Here is a 19,070-nt window from a genome sequence, read left to right as displayed (position 1 = left end):
AACTTCAGAATCTACTCTACAACAGTCTATGTGGTAGAGAGATCTGTAGGTGTGCAGAAAGAATATACTAGAACTTCTTTCTTTTTTTTTTTTGGCTGCACCACGTGGCTTGCAGGATCTTAGTTCCCCGACCCGGGATGGAACCCTGGCCCCAGCAGTGAAAGCGCCGAGTCCTAACCACTGGACTGCCAGGGAACTCCCAATACTAGAACTTCTAATGATATTTATTTTTATTCATTCTTGGAACATGTTACTCTATCTCTTTCCTTTTGATACATTACTCTTTTGAGAATATTTTATAGTGTAAGTGATGTCAATATAGTTCTACATGTACATAACTATATAATTAAATAAATAATTAAAAGTATATGCATATTGAGAATGAAAGGGGCTGTATGAACAAAAAAATTTAGGGGCTCCTGCACGATGCTACTACTTAAGGACCAGTTTTTATATCTGTATCACGTATTTGAACATATTGGTATATATAATTTTTTAATAAAAATGGATAATACCTATGCTTTCTTCCTACTTCCTATATTGTAATCATTTTTCCATGTCAATAAATATTCACCTACAACAATATTTTAATGTAAGTATTGGGCTCCTCAAGTATTAATTTTGGTAAGTAAGATCTGATGATTTAGAACAAGGATCTGATATCCATCCCCAATTCCTATGCGTTCACCCCAATCCCCACTCCAATGAACAGCAGAATATACTTAACTATCTGGAAGCCAGGGATTCTTCTTAAAAATGCATCTCTCTTCCCAAAAGAACTGAAATCAGGGTCTCAAAGAGATGTTTACCTATATTTGTTCATATCAGCATTACTCATAAGAGTCCAAAAGTGGAAGTAGCCCAAGTATCCATCCATGGATGAATGGCTAAACGAAGCGGTATATACATACAATGGATGAACCCTGAGGACACCATGCTGAGTGAAAGAAGCCAGTCACAAAAAAAAACAAATACTGGGGCTTCCCTGGTGGTGCAGTGGTTGAGAGTCCGCCTGCCGATGCAGGGGACACGGGTTCGTGCCCCGGTCTGGGAGAATCCCACGTGCCGCAGAGCGGCTGGGCCCGTGAGCCATGACTGCTGAGCCTGCGCGTCCGGAGCCTGTGCTCCGCAACGGGAGAGGCCACAAGAGTGAGAGGCCCGCGTACCACAAAAAAACAAAAAACAAAAAACAAAAACTGCATGATTTCACTTCCATAAGGCACCCAGAAAAGGCAAACTCATAGAGACGGAAAGTAGAATGGCGGCTGTTAGAGGCTGGGGGCAGAGGGGAGAGGGGTTATCACTTAATGGGCACAGCCTTTCCATTTTGCAAGATGACAAATCTTGGACACGGATGCGGTGATGGTTGCACAGCAGTGTGGATGTACTTAATGCCACTGAACTGTACACTTACAAATGGCTAAGATGGTAAAACAACAACAGCAACATCATCTAAAATGCATCTCTACATGGGACTTAGTGGAACCAGACTCCCAAGTACTAAGTCTCGATTCTGTACCGGGCACCCTGCAAGGTGCTTGATCTCACTCAATCCTCACAACGAATCTCCGAAAGAAAAGGGACCTTAGGTTCAGATGGCTTTAAAACTGGCTCAAGGTCACACCACGAGCAGATGAGGAGGGCTTGTTTCACTCAACCTCATGCCTGCCTGTCTCAGTCCAGGGCCCAGGCCTTTCTCCAGTGTCTCTTATAAAGGATGTAGAAGGACCGTGGCTCAGGAATAAAAGGAAGGCCGGAAACTCAGTCTGCCTCCATCACAGCCCTCGCTTGGTCCAATGCCTCTCACGTTGTAGGTATTAGGTGTTCGATCTACAGGAGTGAATAGGGTCGAGCAATGAGAAGAAGACAAGGTATTCCAAAGGCACTGCTGACTGAGTGCTCATTTCCGGCCTTCTCCCTCTTAAGCTATGTCCTCAAGTGACTAATATTAGACTCGGGGCCACTCCAGTGATAACACCACTTACCATGGTAGAGTCCACTGCCTGCTGTCCTCACTGCCTTCTATCAGGGACAGCAAGGATCCATGGAGGCCTCCTGATACAAGTGTAAGACAAAATGGTAAATCTGAGATGGTCAGGGAGACCTGGGGACTGTAGGTCTGGTCCTGTCAACCTGAACTGTCATGGATATGTCACTTGTTAGTTCATCAGCTATGAAATGAGGGTTCCAATACATAATATTGGGCAGCCCTAACATTCTCTGCACAGAGCAGATGAAAAAGCACCCACTGTATGGGATGGATGATTCCTTCCAAATTCAGGGCTCTTCAGAAAAAGCAAGTTCAGAACTTGATGAATGTTTACCCCAAGAGTTACTGGAATTAAAATCGAGGGATGCAATAATCTGGCAAGGAGTACAAGAAAAGGTTTGCCAAAACTGCTTATCTTTTAAAGGCATTTTAATACTGAGCTTTCAGCAAATAAATAATCCCCTGCTTCACAAAGTGAAGTCCGTAGAACACTGGTCTGGCAGGAGGCTCACACATCAGGGACAAATAAGTGTTGGAAACACTGTTTATGTGTCTACTTCTGGGAGACCCGCCATGCACATGAGCAGATTCGAACTTCATCGAAAAGAACTTTGTTTAGCTTTTAACCACGTATTTCCCACACTTATTTGTCTGCGGTTCCCTATGTGTTCTTATGTTGTTTGTTTATTCAACACAGCAACTCTAAACATCTGGCCAAGCCATGGGGAAATGTTAAACCATAATATGGTAATATAATCCACACAGAATTTCTTAATCTCACTTGTAACGTGGGAATAATATTCCACCAACCTCATGGATGGAGACAATTAATGAGTTAACGTTTGTAAAACATGTTAAACAGCCTGACACGTAGAATTATTTACAAATCATTAAAAATAAATGAAATATTAATGCGCTGAACTGATTAATAAAAGAACCTATTTGTATCTTTAAGTCAAACCTTAACATAGAGTCATGACATGAGGAGAGAGAAAAGCCATTTCTTAATAGGTTTTTCACAAAAGTGTTTTGCTGATTCATTACAGCCCTGGCCTGAAATCAGACAGAAACGTTAAATTTCTGTCAAGTCAGCCTTCTTTATTCTGCCAGCAAGGAAGGTAATGATTCTTACATTAAATACAAAAACAGGAGATACAAAAAAGGAGACTCCTGACAAAGGTGAAGAGCACGAGGCGTGGAGTCCTAATTGGGCCACTCTCTAAGCCATGTGACCTCGACAGTCAGCTACTTACTCCCTCCAAAGCTGTTTCCCTCTCGGTAAAATGGGGATACCAGTGGCGCCTGTTATCACAGGATTGGTGGAAAGGTTAAACATATTAACAATAATAATAGTAATACCAAGTAATAGAGACAAAGAAACTGAGTTCCAGAGAGGTTAGTTACCCACAGTAATACAGCAAGTGCCTGGGCAATTAAATTTCAAAGCTCTTGTCTTCACTCCTGCCTCCCCATTGATGTGAATAAGGACATACTCAGCACAGCACCTAGCCCACGGGAGCTGCCATTTTTATCACTGTAACTGATTTTAAAGGTCCTGGAAATGGAATGATATTTTAGAGCTTCAAGTGCTCTAGAGGTGTAAGAGTAGAAGTTCTTTAAAGTCTTTGCTTGTTCCCCCCTCCGTTCATTAACTACTCTCAAGGCATCCAGAGAAGTTCCTCTCCCATGGGAAAACAGCTGTCCCCAGTAGCACAGCTGTAAATTGTGAATTATTCCTTCCCATTTGAAGCTAGGTGACAATATGCCCTCATGGTGACCCAGTACTGGACTGTAAATTGTAGTCACTCACTCTTTCTTATAAGCAAAAAGTGCCCTAGTCACATAGTTCCCTTAGTAATTTCCACCTTTCAGGATCTTAAAAAGAAAAGAAAATGCTTTGCTTTTACAAACTCATTTGCGGCTGGCTCAGTGATGAAACCTTGCCTCCTTGCCGTGTCAGCTTTCAGGAATCCTGTGTTTGTCTGTGTTGTGTTACCCGAGTAGCTTGTTATCTTTGCAGCTTAAGGGCTGACTTGGAAATTCAGGCTGTCAACTATTTAAAGAAAAAAGTCCCCATGCCACTATTTTAATTAACTTTCAGAGAGCAAGGTTTCCTACTGGTCATGATAATGTTAACTTAAAATACTCAAGGAAACAGGGCAGGAAACAAAATAGGGGAGGACTGTTGTTTTTAAAGGCATTCTAGGAAGAAGAGTTTGAGCAAAGCCATAAAGGCGAAATAGTGAAGGCATGTGAAGAAAAGAGAAGAGAGGCAGGAACAGATATTAAGGTGTATGAGCAGTAGAGTGTGGGAGGTTAAAATGTATAATGCAGATTATGGGGGGCCTTGAATGCCAAGTTAGGGTTTTGGAAGATGGGTGTCTGTGCAATGAGAAACTGTAAGAGGTGTCTGGAAGTCAACAACAATGATCGCATTTATGTCTTAGTAAGATACCAGGGGGTTATGTGCAGGTGGTAGTATACAACGGAATCAGGACAGATCTGGGAACTTACTGGCTATGTGACATAGTCTCTTTGGCCCTAAAATTTCCATCTATTAATTTGTTAAATGGTGATGATAACAACTGTGGTGGGAATTGAATGAAATCAGGCATTGACTTTTAAAATAATGTCACAGAAAGCAGTCAAAGAAACAACACACACACACACACACACACACACACACACACACACACACACACACACTTTTACAGTCAGGCTGAGTGGAGGAGACTAAGGGCTGAGAAAGCCAGCATTCTGATAAAGACAAGGAAAGAAGGGAGTTGTCTGACAGATGGACAAGAAGGTGGGAGGGAAAAGAGAAAATCCTTGGAGATGATTCAAGAGAGAATGGTGGTTACTCAAGGGGAGACATTGGAGGAGGAGTTGGTCTGGGGGCTGGGATGGTGGCAGGTTCAGCTTTGGAAATTCTAAATTTGAGAAAGAAGATCATATTCACGAGGAGTGGGTGGACCACAGCAGCCTCAAGAATTAGGTGTTCAATCACTGTTTTAATTGAAAAAGCCACATTGCCCTGGTCTAGGAGGGTAATAATTGGGGACTTTTTCTGATCCACAATCAAACCTCAGTGACGTTCTAAAAGCTAAGAGCTGCAGCCACTGACATGTAAACAAACAGAGAAGTGGAATTCAGAATTGCCACTGAGGTAGCTCTTGATAGAAAGTCAAATTTCTCTGGAAGGAAGGCCCCTGCCTAAGTACCTCTGCATCCTAGTTGCCTAGATGGGTGCGGACCCATTTCAGGCATTTAGGAGACGTCACTGGATAAAGCTATGAAGTTTGTATAATTTTAGTTTAGCGGTATCAAGAATGCATAAATTCCATTTCAGCGCTTCATACTTTGCCTCCTTTGAGGAATTTCCCTTTGCTTGTTCCCCACCTGAGAAACATCACTTAAGAAAATAATCACAGGGACTTCCCTGGAGGTCCAGTGGTTGAGACTTCACCTTCCAATGCAGGGGGTGCGGGTTCGATCCCTGGTTGGGGAGCTAAGATCCCACATGCCTCAGGGTCAAAAAAACCAAAACATAAAACAGAAGCAATATTGTAACAAGCTCAAAAGAGACTTTAACAAATGGTCCAAATCAAAAACTCTTTAAAAAAAAAAAATCACAGACAACCCCAATCCCAACTACACAAAGATGTTCATCAAAGCATTATTTATATCAGCAAAAAATGGGAAACAATTCATATTTAAGACAACAGGGGAGTGATAAATTATGTCCATCAATTTGATGGAATATGAAAGTGGAGACTGCAGGAACCGTTCTAAGCACTTTGTATATATTAATTCATTTAGTCATCATAGCAATTCTGTGGGGTGTATACTGTTAGTATAATCCCATTTTACAGATGAGGAAACTGAGGCTTGGTGAGTTTAAATAACTTGTTCAAGATTATACAGGTAATAAGTGGCAGACCTGGGATTTGGGTGAGGCTTTCTGGTTCTAGCGTCTTTACTCTGATCACTACACCACACCGCTGCATGGTATTTTTAAATTTTTGGCCTGATTTTCTTAAATTAGTTTTATAACAGAACTTTGGAGGAAAAATATACCCTGTCCATTCAGGGGAGGAGGAGATCAGATAGGGAAGGGGTGGTGACAGTCAACCAGAATTCTGCTTCATTATATACCCAATAACAAAAGTTCACATTTCCTATTCTTTCTTTCACCCTCATCAGCAATAACGAATGCTCGTAAAACAAACTGTAATCTACAAAGTCCTTAAACACCATTCGTAGCCTCAAAACTACCCTGCCAAGTCCCATTTTCCTTAATCCCAATTTACAGATGAGAAAACCGAGGCTGAGAACGGACAGAGGGCATTCAGGGTCACGGTGCTAGTTTCTTGATTCCTAGTCCCAAGCTCCTTCTACTACTCAGTGTGGTTTAGACAATTCCAAAACAGTGTCCTCCATTTCTTTAGTCTAGTAATCACTCAGGAAACCACCAGGAACACACTGAAATTAAGGGAAAGGATTGGTCTGTGCTTGGCCAGACTGACTCACCAACCTTGAAATCTTAGGGCTAAAACGTCTGTACTACCCAAGGACCGTTCCTTCTAAGCCTTCTCCTGCCATAGGCAAGCGATCTTCCCTAAGGAAGCTTTGTGGAATCAGTCTTTCTCTTTGATTCTTTCCCCTGACACGTGATTACAGCTTCTTCAGACCCTCCTACATCTCAAAAGCCTCTTCAGAGGTTGCCAAGAGATGGGACAGGATGATAATGATGAGGGCAATAATGATACTATAATAGTTAATAATAATAGCCAAAGTGTATAGAGAGCTTGCTACATGCCAGATACCGCCCTGGGCAATGTTTACATACAATTAATCTCACAACAGACCTATGAAGGAGGTGCCATTTTCCTGATGAGGAAATGAAGCTCAGAGGGTGTCCATCACACGCTTGACCAGGAGAAAGTGGGGGAGGAAGGGTTAGCGGTTCACAGAGAGCAGAGGCTGAGCTGTTGGCTCAGAAGCCCTCATTTATAAATCAACTTCAGACTCACCCCCTACACGATGGAATTCCTCACATATCTGATCTTCCTAGGAAACATGGCTCCTCCAGGGAAGACAACAGTGGAGAACACAGCCGCTCTTGATGTTAATGACCTAGAGACTAATTTATCCTCTTTTCATGCTCTGACATTTTCTTTTAATTAAAAAAAGTTTGGTGTTCATTGATCTTTATGATTCCTTCAAAGCATATTTCCTAACCTAAAATTAAAAAAAAAATAATATAGCACAAAACAGAGCTAAAAGGAGAGTGTGGTGAGTGGATCATGGCCTGTTAAGTGGGAGCCTCAGTCATTCTACCGCATTAAATGGGCAGATGTGGAAAGTGCTTGGAGTTTCTGAGGTGAAGCGTGACTCCATGAGTGGACGTTTTCAAGCCTGGAAGGCATTACTTGGTTATCAGCCTGTTCAGGAGCGCACTAGTCAAAGCCTTGGCTGGGAATGAGTACTAGTTGATCTGTAAATAATCTACAGGTAAGGTTTACCAGCAGTGGAACATTAACACTGTAGAGGCGAGGCTTTGTGGGTCGTTGGCCTGTGAGCTGCTTCGAATTGGAGGTCTTGCCTCCACCTTTAACCCCTTCTACTACCCCAACGCAACTATTGCATTAAAAGAACAGAATGGAGCAGATAGAGGGTGAATTCAAATATAAACACTCTCTGACGATTTGGCCAGTTAGGCAGTTAGAACCAGTAAGTGCCTCGGTGGCAACAATACAACTGTTAGGTCAAATATATGAAGGGTGAGGCCCCTTTAGGGCAGCTGCAAAAAGAAAGCCCCTATTAATCCCTTAACTAAGCAGCTGATGGATTTAATCTTTTTGTGCTTACGGTATAATTCTTTAAACACAGGATTATTATAAATTTAAAAAATCAGCACGGGCTACCCAAGTTTTTTATAGATTTCTTCATCTTGCTAACAGGTGATGGAAAATAGAACTTTGGAGGGCTTCTGAGTACAATCTGCTGTCACTCTGGCTTGCAAAGCTTCATTCCCGGATTCATTCACAAAAAGAATAGGTCTCTATTTGAAGAGGAAAGAGACCTCAGTCTCTCGCCTGGGGATATACTTTCTTTTGCTTTGCATCCATTGTTATTTAAAATAGCATTAAAAGATTCAGCTAGGGTTATTTTGCATAGTAATATTCGAAAAGGAACCATACCTGGTGTAATCCCCTTTGGCTTCCTGAAATAAAAAACAAATATAGATGATCAATTTGTATTGATGGTGATTAAGCTAAAACAATTGTACTCCTGATCACTTTCCCCTCTTAAAATGCTGAGTTTTGTTTTGAAAACTTTTTCACAAATAACACCTTACCTACATGTGACCCTGGAGAAGAATGTGGCATTTAAGAAATCGCTATTACCCAATAATTATTTCTTGTTTTTAACAGAAGAGACAAATCTACCCGAAAAAGCATAGATGATTATTTCTCCTTCAATGTTTTGAAGATCACGAGATAAACGCCTGTCCTTCGGAGCAGCACACTTTTTAGTCTGGCCCCAGACCGTTTAAACCATGACACAGGTAAATCAACACATGCCATTTGTTTTCTTTTTTTAAACCAGCATGGAACACACTGCTTTTTCAGCTATGTGTGCCTTTAAGAATTAAAGGGCTCTTTAACTCCACCTCAAGAAAAAGTATACAAAAGTTACTAAATTTAAATGCAAATTACAGCTGTTGTAACAACTGCAGCCTCCCAAATTCAAGCCACCGGAGCTCTTTGCCAGCAATACGGTCTTAACTCTTCTTCCTCAGCGAAGTCTAAGTTTCATTTTCTTCTGAGACATATCACACTCTCGCTCATGCAATCTACACTAAAACAGAAAACAGTGGCTCACATCTTATACCGGCAAACAACCAGGAGGCTTTAAAAAGCCGTCAGCCACTGGCCCATGCAAAAGTTTCAGAAGTGCAGGCAGTTCACAAAACCCAACAAACAAAAGGAGCGGGTAAGAGGCAGTTTATCAGTTCTTACCTGTAAAATAAGCGCCGCTAACCTGAAGATAGTTTCACTGTCTACTTCGATTTGCCCCTGTCGGTGGAAAAGGAAAGCATCACTGAACACAGGCTGCCCTAGGTCGTAGCAAATGGCTGTGGAGTTGGGGAAGCTGTCACAGCTTGGTACCTTCAGTTTAGGATTGAACGCAGATCATACCATTGCAGGGGGAAGGGAGGGGGGCGTGGAGAGACGTATCCAGGGTTAAGGGGAAGCCACATTGTGTGTGTGTGTGTGTGTGTGTGTGTGTGTGTGTGAGAGAGAGAGAGAGAGAGAGAGAGAGAGAGAGAGAGAGAGAGAGAGAGGGCGCGCGCGCCAGCACTTTAATTAGCTGTGGGAAATTGTGTTTTGAGAGCAGTATTCTGGAAGGAACACACATGACTTTGAAACTGAAAATTCAGACAGCTTCTAAATGAATAATTTTTACCTCTCCAAGTTCATTTTGAAGCTCTGATTTTCTTAGATTAGTTTGCTCAGTGTTTTCCTGTGTCATAGCAGTTATTTTGGTACACACACAATGCAAATATTATAAAAAATATAAGTTCTACTTCTGTGTCAATGAGACATTATTGAATTAATATTTATACTCTTGTAGAGAAAATGTAAGCCTTAAGAACAGGTTACAAGGCTTCCCTGGCGCAGTGGATAAGAATCTGCCTGCCAACGCAGGGGACACGGGTTCGATCCCTGGTCCAGGAAGATCCCGCATGCCGCGGAGCAACTAAGCCCATGCGCCACAACTACTGAGCCTGCGTGCCTAGAGCCCGTGCTCCTCAACAAGAGAAGCCACCGCAATGAGAAGCCCGCGCACCGCAACGAAGAGTAGCCCCCTGCTCACCGCAACTAGAGAAAGCCCACGCACATCAATGAAGACCCAATGCAGCCAAAAACAAATAAATTAATTAAAAATTAAAAAAAAGAACCAGTTACAGAAAATGCTTGAGATAAAAATTCTGTTGCTTTATACTGAAGTTTGATGAACCCTAATTTATCATTTCCCCATGATTTTATTTTATTTTTTCTATTTTTTAACATTTTCATTCCCAGAAGGAAATCTGGTACTCACTCGACCCTCCCCACCACCACTTTATTTATTTATTTATTTTTAAAAATTTTATTTATTAAAAAAAATTATTTTATTTATTTATTTTTGGCTGCGTTGGGTCTTCGTTGCTATGCGCAGGCTTTCTCTAGTTGCGGCGAACGGAGGCTACTCTTCATTGCGGTGCGCAGGCTTCTCATTGCGGTGGCTTCTCTTGCTGCGGAGCACGGGCTCTAGGCGCACGGGTTTCAGTAGTTGTGGCACACAGGCTCTAGAGCACAGGCTCAGTAGTTGTGGTGCACAGGCTTAGTTGCTCCACGTAATGTGGGATCTTACTGGACCAGGGACTGAACCCATGTCCCCTGCATTGGCAGATGGATTCTTAACCATTGCGCCACAAGGGAAGCCCTCCACTATTTTATTTTTAAAGCCTTTAAGATCCCAAAGAAAAATATGAGCTTGAGGCTGTCACTAACAGGAATACTTCTTCAGTTGCCTGGTACGGATGCATAACTGTGTCAGGGTATTGCCTCTATCAATAACACTCACATGCACCTTCATTTATTTTGTTAAATGTGATGACATATGTAAATACCATTCTTGCATTATGTGATAAATTACAACATTGAGTAGTAGAGCAGGGTCTTTATTAAAAAAAATTTTTTTTTGGTGAGATGCGAGCTTGTAAGCATTAACACATGCTAAAACAATACCATATAACCCCCTCCTTGCATAAATCCTATATAATTAGTACTTGAAAGTGCATAGTGTTTAAGAACATGGGTCTGGAAATTGCCCTACACTTTTTTTTTCTTTCTCCTTTCTACCTGTTAAATCTGAGCTGGAGAGTTTTCTAATTATACCAAGTGCATCAGTGGTGAGTAATTAAGTAGTTTTAAAGTAAATGCACACTAGGTAGGTTTATAGAAGCAGTTAGCTCAGTGAGAATTTCTGGAAGGTTTATGCTTTTCTCTCAAGTGGCCAAGTGATTTGATCGGGCTTCTCAAAAAAACAACAAGAACAACAAAAAAAACCCCCAAAACTAATAACAATAATTCTTTTAGAAGCCATAAAATAAAATAAACAAACCCCAAACCTGGGATATTACAATGTCAACAGTGATAATTACCTGTGTTTCCCTTATATTTCATCCTCCAACAACTAAGTATCCCTTCTGAAACCTGAGGCAGTGGATCTGCTTCAAAGTTTTTCGCTTCAAAAGCTGACAGGCCCAGAGCCTTGGAATTCAAAGCTCGCCTATAATCTCTAGAAACAGATTATAAAATCAAAGAGAAGCCAGGTTGATTGCAGAAATCAATTGCCCTCTGTCTTTCAGGCAAGAGACAGTCGTTTTCTAATCTGGTGAAAGATGATGAAGCAGTTAATCCAACAGGTGAGGTGGGTGTTGATCGAGATTAAATTTTAGAAAAGCTAAATTCCTTATCTTCAAAGAAATAGAAACTCATGTGGGGCATGGGGGTGAGGGCTTCACAGGGGAACTCAAGAACATGTTTGAGTTTAAATTAGACCTGAACTCGTTAAAGTCAAATCTGTCTTAAAATCAGAGAGAAGAGGCGAAGTGCGTTAGATCAAATATTTTTTTTAAAAAACTGCAGATGTATAAAGTATATTGAAAATTATTGCCAACGCCTCTGACACCCTGGGACCCCTTTGCGTCCTCAGAACCTTAGATGAGTCACTGGAACAATATTTTAGATACCAACTTTTCAGTTTAGTAAATTAAAAGACCTCAAACAGATACTCTCAAGGAAGTTGCCAAATATTTCTCTACATTGGAAGGGTCATCAAATATTAAAAATGCTGAAATGAGGAGCTAAAGCATGAAAAGTACCAGGCTCAGACAGCTCCAGGGGAGAGGGCAGGCAAATACGAAGCTTGCCTGTGGACTTTTTCACCTACACCAGTGGCCCCGACACAATTCTGGTGGAGGAAGGCAATGGTGGGACGGAACAGTAGGGCCTTTGAGAAATCTCGTTCCAGAAAGAGAGGAAAATGAGTGGTTTGGCAAAGCCCCACATTCTTTTACACATCTTAGGCCCCACCTCACCTTTCAGTTAACCACTGTTCTGGAAATACAAGGCAACATATTTTAAGTTCTAAAACTGACTGCCAAGGTTACCTGACTTGTGCGTGGAGTTCACCAAACAATGGATTCATCAAGAAAATACTATTTTGCCTGGTTCTCAGCGATTTCATATGGTGAAATTTAATTAAGACTTGTACAGAACTCTGGAGTTTCATGTCTGAAGGGTAAAACTTCTTTAGAAACTGCAGTCTGCTCTTGGATAGAACATTTCCTTTACTTACAACCATGGCAACCGAGGTAACCTTATAGGTACTGGGAAAGCTAACACTTGAGAAAGGGATCACCTCAAAGGCAGAGGTAATGGGATCCTTCAGTGGGTTTCCATGATTGTCAAGGATAAACAAAGAGAAGCAGAGGAGTGAAGCAGGGGATGTGGCTGAATGCACAGAGGTAACGTGAAACAGTTATCAAGTGCTGGTGCTATAGTCCCAAAGCTCATTTAACAGGATTATGGATCCAATCACGAGGTCACTGGGTTCAGGCTCCACCTTCGACATCTCACTTTTGGTCCTTGACTGGTCGGCTCAGTTGACCAAGACATCATGCTAACGAGGTGGACTCTGGGTTTTGACTCCCAAGTAGGAAAGCAGAATAAAAGGAAGTTTTAGAACTTGAAAGGGACTTTTGTGAAAATACGACTCCTATGATTTTACAGATGATGGCACTGAGGGCCAGGGGCAAGGAGTGGACTACTCAATCCCACAGCACATGTTGACCCTGGACTCTTTCGACCTCACCGTGCTTTAGTTAACGCCAGTGCAAGTCTCACCAGGAATGTCCTAAAGGCATGCTTTTGGTAAAAACTGGAATCAGGTAAGATCAGAAAAATGACTCCAAATGCCACCTCCACTGTTGGTAGGATAGTATGTCACCATCAAACATACACGCTCACATAGAATGGGAAAACTATTTCTGAAGACGCATTCTGCATTTTCTGTATTGATAGTACTCCATGGAAACTTATTCTGCACTATAGCTACGAACATTCATAACTTGGTCACAAATACTTCAGATGGAGAACTACTTGACAAAACGTTGAGAAACCTCTGTTTGTTTCCAAGTCTACTACTAATCATCTATTTAAGGGTTAAGTCTACCAAAAAAACAAAACAAAAACGACCTGCAGAACAGCAACAAATAAATGTAGAAGAAATAAAAGAGATAAAAAAATTACAATTTGCAACAGTCATAGTACTAATTGATTCAGGCAGTACTTTTCAATAAGTAAAAGCTATTGGGTGAAAGTTAGATGAGAAACAGAATATTTACGTAATCACAAAGGATCTCTCTATAGGGGAGAATTAATTACAAAGGGGAAATGGTAACTTTTCAATGGTGAAACCTGACAGATACCAACTTAACCAAGGGATGAGATGTCACCAGTAACTGGGAAGACCAGCATCATGTGCCTTCTGATACGTTCTGGGAAGGACGTAACTTCATCTACATACAGTGCTGTGCTGCTAAATGTAAATGCTTCACAACCAGAAATGGGGGAGGGGGTACAAGCTCTGATGTGTAGCATTTGTTGATTTCCATGGTGTGAACATTCCCACCATGGCTGATTTCAAGCAACCAGTATGATATTACAGAACATGGAGCTGGGAAGGGATGTGACAACTGGCTCTCATAGATGGTACTAACTGCTTCTAGCACACCGCTGGGTAGTATTCCTGCCAAAAATACATCACTAGATCTAATCATGAGAAACCCTGAGACAAAAATCTGGCCCATACTCTTCGAAAATGTCTGTGTGATGAATGCCAGAGGAAGGCTGAGGAACTGTTTGAAAGCAAAGGAGACTAAAGAGTTATAACAGCTAAATGCAGTGTGTTATCCTGGATCAAGAGGGAAAGTTGTTATAAAGGCACTACTGATACAACTGGATTGCATATTAGGCAATAGTATAGGCTCAATGTTAAATGTTCTGAATGTGATCATTGTTATATGGGTCTGTAAGAGATGTCCGTTATCCTAAGAAAGATACCGTGAAACATTTAGGGGTAAACAGTGTAACTTACTCTCAAATGGTTCACACATTTGGAGGTGGGGGAGATAGAGAGAGCACCAGTACAAATGTGGAAAATGTCAACAACCAGTGAATTTGGTTTGATAGACATACATTTTGTGTGTGTGTGTGTGTGTGTGTGTGTGTGTGTGTGTGTGCTATTCTTGCAACTCTTTTGTAAGTTTGAAATTATTTCAAAATAAAAAGTTTGTTAAAAAATTGATGTATTTTCCGGGAGGGTTGGATATCTATTTGTCTCGACTGCCTCGTACCCCAACCCCCTTTCTGAACACAATATCCCATTCTTTTAGAGAATTGCTTCTCTCCTTACTGGATCTAATGGAAATACAATCATCCTTCTGTGGGCAAGTGATGGAAGAGGATTCAAAGACCTTCCTAGGGATTTTCCAAATTAGAACTAAGGGAAGAAAGCTCTCTCCCTCTGGAGGTGACATTGGGAAGATGTGAACCAGAGAGAATCAGTGACTACAGATGGACAGAAAGGGGCTTCTTAACATTGGTAGTCAACTGTGTCCACTGCTGAGCTGGGCCAGACTTCAAAGTCTGGTTAAAGTTCAAAAATTGTCGAGAATGAGGCCTTGGATGCCGCTTCTATGCTCTCACCTTAGTTTACCAGTGAGCCTGCAAACAGTGCAAAGAACCAATGGGATAAGGACACAAATGAGTGAGTTGATACAGCCCCCGGGAGCCTCTCTAATACCTTCTGTGGACACACCTACATGGAAGGAAGACTCTGCCAGGCCAGAGAAGCCCAGAGCTATGGGCTGACTAGTTTTTATACAATTTGGCTGGGGGAGAGGCCGCATCAACACTTAATACCTACCTACCATCTAACAAGGCAGCTCTTGCTAGGCCATAGAAACATACTTCCCTGGGCAATTTCCTATTTTCTAGGGGTTATCATGCCCCTAGAAGGCCAGGCCATAATTACTACACCTGCACTCCCTCCTCCCCCTATGTAAATAAGCCGGTACTTTCTCCTTTTCCATCCAAGCTAGTTGTGAGAGGCAATATTTATGGAGGATGGTCTCAGTGAATACTACACGTTTGTTCTTTCAGAGTAGCATTTTGCAACCTCAGTACAGTTGATATTTTGAGTTAGGCAATTCCTTAGTGGGGGGAGGGGCTGTCCTGTGCACTATAGGGTATTAAACAGCATTCCTGGCCTCTGCTCACTAGAGTCTAGTAGCAGCCTCCTCACCAGCTGTGACAACCAAAAATGTCTCCAGAGATGACCAAAGGGTTCCTTTTGGCACCCCAATTGAGAACCATTGCTCTAGATTCACTAAGTTTATTCTTGGATTAAGCTAGAATCATCAGAAACCTACAAAACTGAGCCATAAGGTTTCCCGAGGTAAAACTCCTTTTTTGGTATGATTTATTTAGTTTATTTTAAAATTTATTTTTGGCTGCTTTGGGTCTTTGTTGCTGCACGCAGGCTTTCTCTAGTTGCGGCGAGTGGGGGCTACTCTTCATTGCAGTGCGCAGGCTTCTCATTGTGGTGGCTTCTCTTGTTGCAGAGCACAGGCTCTAGGCGCATGGGCTTTAGTAGTTGTGGCTCGTGGGCTCTAGAGCACAGGCTCAGTAGTTGTGGCGCATGGGCTTAGCTGCTCCACGGCATGTGGGATCTTCCTAGACCAGGGATCGAACCCATGTCCTCCGCATTGGCAGGCGGGTTCTTAACCACTGTGCCACCAGGGAAGCCCCGCAGGCGGATTCTTAACCACTGTGCCACCAGGGAAGCCCAAAACTGCTTTTTAGAAACTGTGTTCTGGCATCACTCCCCTGACTTATGTTGAGAAACAACGTAAGAAACAACCCTCAGAAACTCTTTATTTTAATAACTTTAGGTGTGTTGTTCAGGACATAGTTCATTACCTCATATAATATCCCTTTACAAGGACACATGGGAGCAGTTTCTGATTTTTAGGACCAATGATGACTGTGTTCCTTCGAGCAGCTGCTTTGTTTTTACCTTAATGACCACTGTGCGTTATGTAAGTGATCATAACTTCCTCTGAGCTTTGGCTCTTAAGAGAAGCTGAATTTCAAATTTGTGGGCTAAATGCTTTATACTCACCATGCTGAATTTTTTTTTTAATATTTATTTATTTATTTGGCTGTGTCGGGTCTTAGTTGCGGCACGCGGGCTTAGTTGCCCCACGGCATGTGGGATCTTAGATCCCAGACCAAGGATCGAACCTGCATCCCCTGCATTGGAAGGAAGATTCCTAATCACTGGACCACCAGGGGAGTTCTAATGCTGAATGTTTTATACTAAGCTTAACCTTGGCAGCATCTAATTATTTCCACCTTTATTTTCTCACAAATAATTCTGATTTCATCAGTTAACATATTTTAGTGTTTTTTTTCCTTTTTATTGACGTATATACAGTAAAATGCACAACTCTTACTGTGCAGCTCGATGACTTTGATGTGTGTATATACTCATATAACCATCACCTGAATCAAGATATCAAATATGCTTACTAATTTTTCATCTTAGGGAAAGGTATATATGTTTATAAACCACATCATATCAAAAAAATTATTTTTGCTAATAAGAAAGGTACAAAATAATACTGCAAAATTGTTTCAGCTTGCAGTTTTTTGATTACTAACCAACTTGAGTATTTCCCTTGCAATTGCCTATTATTTGCTATTGCCTATCTGTGAAATGACCCTTTGTTCACTTATCTACTTGAGAGTTTATGTTCAACTTGAGTTACCAATATTAACGCTTTGTCTTGTTTATGGGGCAGAAATTGTGTCCTTCAATCTCATCCCCTCTGATGTGCTCTCTCCTCCTGTGAAGTCAGATTGGACTTGGCCCTCCCACATTGGAAGAATCTATGGGGCCCTGAGTAAGTAATTTTTTCTGAAACTCACTCAGTTCCTCCTCTGCAAAATGGGGAATGATACTATTGAATTTACTGAGTTGTTTAGAGCATAAAGTATAAAATATAAAGCACTTACCATGAAGGGTAGCCCCCAAAGACTCTCAATGTTATTCTCTCTGCACTGTTTACCATGCTGCTTCTTACATCCTTATATATCATTATATATATGGTTCTCTACTTTGTTCTGGGACTCGGTTCAATTTTTGTGTAGTTCCATAACATTTAATCATTCTTCCTTTATAATATGTCTCAGTATCTGATATGACAAAGGCTTTAACTTTCCATAATAATATTTGCCATTCTTTTCCATTTATGTTTTTAAAGAAATTTTAAAAATAATCTTGTCAAGTTTTTAAAAAGATATAGTAATTTGCCTTCCTCTTTGAAACCATAATAAGTATCTACTGAAATTGCTCTACAGCGATCATAAAGTTTTATGATATACCATGAAGATCACACACATCCTGGTTTAGGATTAATAATCGTTTTTTTTGTATTTTCCAACATAAATAGGCCACTTTTTTCATTCTGTTAATCTGGTTATCATTGTGTAGGATATTATTTTTAGTGTATTTAACTTGTATTCAACTTCTTCACCAAAGCCAATAATGCCAATAAACTTTACTTAGTTTATTTCCATTTCCTAGGCACCTAGCAAAATTGTCTCCAAATATTTTGGTGCAGTTCTCTTCAATGTATGGTGGTATAACTGATTGCACTGAATAAAGTAGACATTTTACTTAACACATCAAAACAGCACTCCTCCCATACACTGCTGGTGGACCAACTTAAGTTACTTCTGGACTAACTTTTTGGCAAGGTCCACTAAAGTGTAACATACACATGCACTATGACCCAGCAATTTTGCTCCTAGGTATACACCTAATAGATATGTTTACAGATGTCCACTAAAGGGCAGGCACTTGTATCCTCATGGCAGCACTACTTATAATAACCAAATACTGCAAAGCTACCCAAATGCCCATTTATGTAAATGAACTGTGGTATACTCATACTCTGGACTACCATTCAGCAGGGAAAATGAATAAGCTGGCTGTAACGACACACAACAACATGAATGAATCTCAAAAACATAATTTGAGCAAAAGAAGCCATATATTAAAAAAGCATATACTGTATAACTTCAGTTCTATAAAATACAAAGTCAGCCCAAACTAATAAGTACTATTAAAAGTCATGGTAGTGGGGGGATTAATGACTGGAAGAACATGCTAGGGGCTTCTCAGGTGCTGGTAATGTTTTGTTTCCTTGATAGTGATACTAGTTGCACAGATGTGTTCAATCTGTGAAAGTTCATTGAGCTGCACAATTACATTATATACACTTTTCCATGTGTATACTTCAATATAAAGTTAAGAAAAAAAAACCCAAAACACAGAACCACTGATCTTCCCTCAGCCTTTTCCATCTTACTTAATGTCAGTTTCATCCTAAGTTGCTTAGCTCCAAGATCTCCATGGTACCATTGGGCACAGAGTCGGGCAGTGTGCAACCTGTGCAACTGTATTTGGTGACCCTGTTTGCACCTTCTAATGCAGTATAACCTTATTTATCTTCTTTATCGTCTTTATCCCTATCTACCATCACCTCTGCCTAATAGGTAAGCTCCTTAGGGCATGGGTTTTTACCTATTTTGACCCTAGCTGTATCTCCAGGACCACTTGGCACACAGCAGGTACTCAAAACATGTGTAGAATATCAACTAAAAGAGTAGTGAAGGAAAATGTCGATGGGTGTATTATTATCTTTCCTTTATAAAAAGGGAATGCTTCTTATGTTTCTCGATTCACTATACAGTTGATTTGCCTTGATTTTCAACTCAGAATAAGGAATCCTAGCTTTCTGAACTATGAGAACATAGCTCAGGCTTTATCAGCTATGGGAACTGTTAGCATAGTACCTAGTGATCAAGGATATATATATATATATATATAT

General features: G+C 41.0%; 1 protein-coding gene across 5 annotated transcripts in view; it reads right to left on the bottom strand.

The window, feature by feature from the left end:
* Window positions 1-19,070, bottom strand: part of FRMD4B (FERM domain containing 4B) — a 229,090-nt gene that overhangs the window by 60,182 nt on the left and 149,838 nt on the right. For all 5 annotated transcript variants that reach the window (XM_024747081.1, XM_024747077.1, XM_024747078.1 and 2 more), the window contains exons 6-7: window positions 9,016-9,072; window positions 8,194-8,216 (exon numbers count right to left, since the gene is read on the bottom strand). In XM_024747081.1, the coding sequence (XP_024602849.1) occupies window positions 8,194-8,216; window positions 9,016-9,072 (80 nt within the window). The remainder of the gene's footprint in view (window positions 1-8,193; window positions 8,217-9,015; window positions 9,073-19,070) is intronic.

This window comes from Neophocaena asiaeorientalis, unplaced genomic scaffold (genome assembly GCF_003031525.2).
Source record: "Neophocaena asiaeorientalis asiaeorientalis breed wild unplaced genomic scaffold, Neophocaena_asiaeorientalis_V1.1 scaffold130, whole genome shotgun sequence".
NCBI classification, from domain to species: domain Eukaryota; kingdom Metazoa; phylum Chordata; class Mammalia; order Artiodactyla; family Phocoenidae; genus Neophocaena; species Neophocaena asiaeorientalis.
The sequence above is the reverse complement of the archived record's forward strand: the minus strand, read 5'-3'. Positions and strand labels throughout refer to the sequence as shown.